The sequence below is a fragment of the Hipposideros armiger genome, unplaced genomic scaffold, assembly GCF_001890085.2.
Source record: "Hipposideros armiger isolate ML-2016 unplaced genomic scaffold, ASM189008v1 scaffold_1196, whole genome shotgun sequence".
Taxonomy (NCBI): Eukaryota; Metazoa; Chordata; class Mammalia; order Chiroptera; family Hipposideridae; genus Hipposideros; species Hipposideros armiger.
In genome coordinates, this window is record NW_017732546.1 from 203,477 (window position 1) to 209,476 (window position 6,000).

Consider the following 6,000-nt stretch of genomic DNA (forward strand, 5'->3'; position numbering starts at 1 on the left):
GTGCCTCCATCTGAAGATGAGTTCATATATGAGGTTAGCTATACAGCTTTAAGCAAAGTATCTTAACTTTATGGGAATGATTCTCAAATATTCAGCCCATCCAAATGTTGTAGAAGGGTGACAATTATGAGTCGGGAGGCTGGTAATATTTCCATTCTAGTGATAGAATAGTAGGACTGGAAGGAACCATTAAAGGTGATCTTTCCTGGAGAAGTTAATTTTGGTGTTGGGCAGTTGATTATGCTTTCAGAGATTTGCAGGCTTGAAGCCACCACCTACCCTGCTGCATTACGGCCACATTTGGTGTCTGGATGTTGACAAGTGTTCTTTCATGTGCTGGGTCTGCCTTCCATTACAGACTACAGCCCGTTTCTCCCAGTTCCATTTTCTAGGCTTAGAAAATGATTGATGCTCTCCTAATAGCCTTTAGTATTTAAAGCGCAGTAAGAACTAATGCATAGCTTCGCCTGCTTTTCCCCAAACTAAATAATTGCAGTTCTTTGACTTGTTACTGTTAGTCTGTCTTTTCTCTCAGCTCATGTTAGTTTCATAACTTCACTGTAGCCTGTTTAAAAGTACAGCGATCATATGATCTGTTCTTTAATGAGGGAGAATCATGAGGCTTTCTCCCCAGCTTTTCTTTGGATTTCCTTCATGTATTATTTTGCCCTTGGCTCTTTCCCCTAAGAAAATACTATGGTCCTGTTCCCTTGAGGTCAGCCATTGTGGCCCCTGTCCCGGACACTGGGCTTTGTTAACAAGCCCGGAGTCACACTGAACTTGTTTGTTTGTTTTTTGACAGCCAGGTCCTCTCCATCCAGCATCCTAGTAGCTGACTGACTGTTTGAACTGAAATACAGCACTTTACATTTATCTGTAGTATGTTGTATTTGTTACTGCAGGCCAAGTATTCTGGCCTGTCAGTATGATGACTCTGTTCCCATCAGTCGTATGAGCTCCCCCTCCCAACACTGAGCTGTCCATGTTTGAGGCCACCCTGGAGAGGCCTGTGATCCCCAATGAGGACCGTTATTTTGTTGTCACTTTGATTGCCCCACTCTCCACAAGAGCACTCATTAGCAATTTCTAGTAGCATTTTACAAATTCTCTCACCAGTGTCCTCAACAAAAACATGGTCTACATCATAGGCTCCACGATCAGTGAGTCCCTTTGAGACAAGGTTCAGTGGTAATCATCAGCTCAGGCCTCCTGGAGGGAGAGCCTGGACCCTGGGACATTGGCTTTATTACAGAGCAGGAGATGAACTGGGTCGCGGTGCTTGAAGCATGCCCCTGACTGACCCACAGATCCCTGCATCCACAGAAACCCTATAATTACGGTTTGGGCAGCAACATCCTAATGTATGAATGTTCTCTTGTGACCTGATTGTGTGCTCAGTAAATATTTTTTGAATTACATTGAATTGAATCTGAGTCGGAATTGGAAATATTATCTCAGAGAAATGGATAGTCTAAGAGAGAGCTTTCTTTTCCCCCCTGTTATATTCCCCATCGTCTTTGTCTTTAGTATTTAACTTTGTTTAATAGAAAAGGAAAGAAATAATCATTTATGTCATTTCTGTTCTCAAGGACATGATTTTGAAAGAGAACCTACAGAAGATAAACACTGGCAGAGCGATATAGTTCTAAATTCTTTTTCTGAATGTCCATGTGTTGCTTTGCTTTTTTCCCCTTGTTTGCATGATTTATGCTTGACTTCTGGGTGGTAGTGGGGGAGGGGTCCACAAGGGGCACTAGAGAAAACGGAGAGAATAGCTTTGTTCGTGTGAAGTACAGCCTGCCTGCATGTTTTGTAATATTAAATGCATCGGTTGGGAAAGTCTTGCTGTAAGTATTTAGAATGCACTTCAGATAAAATGCTTCTGTTTTACAAGGACTATTCGTGATGATCATGAACTGCATATCCACCCTGCGTCAGTCCTCTACGCAGAGAAGCCGCCTCGCTGGTAAGCGCCCTCCTGCCTCTCGGCTTTGTAACTGTGCTGAAGGAAAGGCCTCGTTCGTGTTTGTCTCTGGGTCCCTATTGCCTGGCCCAACACCGGGAGTACAGGCGCCCAGGACTGTTGGTTGACTTCGTTATAGTGAGTTGTTGATAGAATTGCCATTCTATCAAAGAACTCCTTAAGCAAATGGTAACAGTCCTCCACTCACTCATGTATTCAGCAGACATTCAGTGTTGGCTGTGAAATAGATACTAAACCATGCACCGGGCATAGCTCTGTGGAGATGAATTCAGACCGCAGCCCATAGTCCCGATGGAGAGCAGACACCAACAGATTCCAGCATCTTGGAAGAAGGGCTTTGATAGAGGGAGGGGTGAATAAAGGGTTGAGGTTGGCACCTCATGTGCCAAGGTGAGCCAGGGCTGACTTCTTGGAGGAGGTGACATTTGCTGTGGATGTGGAAGCAGGAGTTTTCAGGCAGAAAAGGATGCAGACTGAGAAGGTAGCAGGGGCAAGGCGGTGGGAAGGCCTCTGGGAAATGGGGAATCGTGGGTGTGGCTGGCCCAAGGCCACCCAAGGGGCGTGTGTGTGAAATGGTGCCGCTCTGTAGTGCCGCCTGTGATGGAGGCGGTAAGGACAGAAGTTGAGAGTGGGCAGTTACACCTTTTTAGAGCATTTTGATAGGTTAATGTCTGCCCAACTTGATGATAAAATATTTGGGCTTGTATGTTGTGCGTCTTTTTTTAAATTTTATTTTTCTGGTAATTCATTTGTATTGTGTTTTACAAAAATGTTGATCTACAGAGGATTGGAAGTTTTAAAAACAACAACTTGCTCTTAACCCCAAATAGATGGAGGAGCCCTTGGAAAGAGTGGGGCATATGTGGAGAGGGGAGGGGAGACAACGAGAGAGAAAATTTGAGGGCAACAAGGACCATTGTAAGATACTTGGTACTCGAGGCGAGTGGTTTCCAGCGTCACTTGCAAACTTATTAGGAATGCAGATTCTCGGGCCCTGCCCTACTTACTGCTCAGACACTGGGGGTGGGGCCCTGCAGTCTCTTCTCTCGCAAGCCCTCCAGGTGACTCTGATGGGTGAGCGGTAGAGCTTGAGATCTATTCCCCTATCCAAGGAGTTAGACTTTATCCTGTAACCAGTGCAGATCTAGAAGCTTCTTAGCTGGAGGGCGACTCGGTCAGTTCTGAGTGTAGAAGTGTTACCTGATGGCCATTGGTGTGCAGAGCATGTTGAAGAGGGAAGCTATGCATCGGTTCTAGATCCTTTTTCCAGGGTTTGCTGACTTTTGCATGATTAAATGTGGGAGTTGCTTAAAAGAAAAAGACTTTTCTTTTGCCTGCTTCATTCCAAGGAGCCCTGAAAGTCAAAGAAAGGATGGCGGAAATAGAGCCAGTCCAGAGGCAGATTCATACCATAAAGGTGGTGGAAAAAGTCCCCATTCCCCCATTGCCTCTCTGCAGAGGGCCCCCTGTTTGACTGGGTCTGACCATCAGCTGACTCATTTTCTGGCTTTTGAGGGATAGACAGCGGTGGTGTGGCTGTGTTTATACTTATGAGGGAATCTCTGAAACAGCATTTCCGTTATCTCAGAAACTAATATCTATGTCTAATATCATTCCATATCTAATATCTGGGTGCCTGTTACCCCAGCCCCAGGAAAGCCTTTTTCCCCCCTCATAAATAGAGGTATAATTTATATGCAGTGAAAGAGTATTGACAACTGTGTATACCCATGTAACTCCACACTCCAAATAAAGAAACAACATTTTCATCACTCTGAAAACCCCCCTTATGTCTCTTTACAATAAATTCCCAGCTCCTTTCAGAATCCAGCAAGCCTTTGCTTCTATTTCTAATAAAGTCATTAGGCTCTGTTCAGAGTTCTGGAAATGCAGGCTCAGGACCCAAACAGGTCCTGTGCTGAGAGCTGAGATGTTTTGGAAATCTTGTAGGACTTAGAGTCTTACCTGGCAAGTGGACACCCTCTTATCCACTACTCAGGCCATGAGGCTTAAGTGTGAATCTATTTAGTATATAGTGCCTGGCTCACAGAATAGATACTTATTAAAGGTGAAGGGAAAAAACTCATTGTCTAATTGTTGTGATTCTTGACTCTCATCGTAAGATATGGAAAACTAGCTCATGTCTCTTTGTTGTTTCAGGGTTATCTACAATGAAGTTATACAGACCTCCAAGTATTATATGAGAGATGTGACTGCTATTGAATCTGCTTGGCTGTTGGAGCTGGCTCCACACTTTTATCAACAAGGAACGGTAGGCATGAACAGAGCCTGTCCCCCAAACCACCTTTTACCCTGCCTTTTCATATTTTTAAATACGCATTCATTCTCTAATTCAGTGCCGAAATGTATGCCCCCCAATAGTGCACAGGGTGAAATGGCCATGGCCATATCCTCAGACCGTCCTGGGTAAAAGCACTCTACCATTTGCTTATAGGGAAGTACGTTTCAACATAAACCCCTCCAACTCATGAGACGAAAAAGAGAGTGTATCTTCAGCTCTTTCTTTCTCCCTCTGCTCTTCTAAACCATTTCCAAAGTAATTATGTCACACTTTGGACCACGTTTGCATGGAGAGGCACAAATGTTCTCTGATGAGGATTGCCTGGAAAGACCGTAAACAGGTGTGCAAACTTGAACTCAAGGGGATTTAGGCCTAGTGGTGCGACGCTGAGCCCAGCGTTACTGTGTGTACTTGCCTTCCACGGCAGGTCCACCTGCAGGATGACCAGGGTAGTCAGCCCTGGAGAACAGATTCACAGTATTATGTTCATTTATACAAAAATATGGTCCTCCGTTGGGAAAAAAAGGGCCATCCATTCTTCTAGTGAAATTTTAATTGAGGGGTGGTTATAATGTTTGGAAGGCTAGCGTGGAAACAGGTAAATCAGAGTTCACAAACTTCCTGGCTAGACAGAGCCCAAAGACTTGTTCTCTTTGGTCTGCTCTGCTTTGTTTTGTTTTGTTTTGTTCTTTTATTGGGGAACAGTGTGATTTTCCAGGACCCATCAGCTCCAAGTCAAGTAGGTGTTTCAATCTAGTTGTGGAGGGCGCAGCTCAGTGCGTGCCGGGATCAAACCGGCAACCTTGGTGTTATGAGCTCTGCGCTCTAACCACCTGAGCTGCCTGGCTGCCCCTGCATTATGTTTTTAATTGGTATGTTTAGTCCAATTACATTTAGTGAATTATTGATATGGTTAGATTTAAGCCTACCTTTTTTCTTGTCCAATTTAATCTTTGTACCTTTTTTCCCCTTTTTTACTGCCTGCTTTTGAATTAATCATATATATTTTTAGTACTCCATATTAACTCTTCGAATGGCTTTTTATGCTTCTTGGTTTATTTTTTGTGACTTCTCCAGAAATTATATATGCATCCTTAACTCATCACAACCGACCCTGAGTTGGTATTACCCTACTTAGCTTATAACGTAAGAAACATACAACAATGTATATCACTTCCCCCGTCCCATTCTTTGTGTTATTGTTGTCATATATTTTATTTCTACATATGTTATTATGTACATGTTTATGTTAATAGGTTATTTCTACATGTGGCTTATTTCTATGTATGTTGTCATATGTATTGCTTTTTTCTACATTTTATTTCTACATATAGTGCTATAATATATTGTTATTGTTTTAAACAGTCTTTTTTTTTTTTTTTAAAGATTTTTATTGAGGTATTCGGGGGAAGGGAACAGACAAGTTGCTGTCCTTTTGTTCTTCAGTCTAGTTGTGGAGGACGTTGCTTCACTGGCCCAAGTTGGCCCCATCATTGTGATGAATTGTGCTCTTCCCGGGTGGGACACATTAGTCACCGGCTTCTGGACGGCTGCTCACTGCGGCTGCTGGCCGGTCACGCTGGCTGCTGGCTACACACCGTAGCCCATGGCAACCCACTGCCACAGGGGCTGCAGCCTACACCGTCGCCAGCGACTCACAGCAGCCCAGCTCCAGGTTGAAATTTCCTCAGACTTTCAGACACACCATATCCTG

General features: G+C 43.9%; 1 protein-coding gene across 1 annotated transcript in view; it reads left to right on the forward strand.

Annotated features, from left to right (window-relative positions):
* Nucleotides 1–6,000, forward strand: part of DHX35 (DEAH-box helicase 35) — a 71,713-nt gene that overhangs the window by 60,169 nt on the left and 5,544 nt on the right. Inside the window, 2 exon segments of the mRNA XM_019632931.1 lie at nt 1,895–1,966; nt 4,145–4,256. Of these exon segments, the coding sequence (XP_019488476.1) occupies nt 1,895–1,966; nt 4,145–4,256 (184 nt within the window).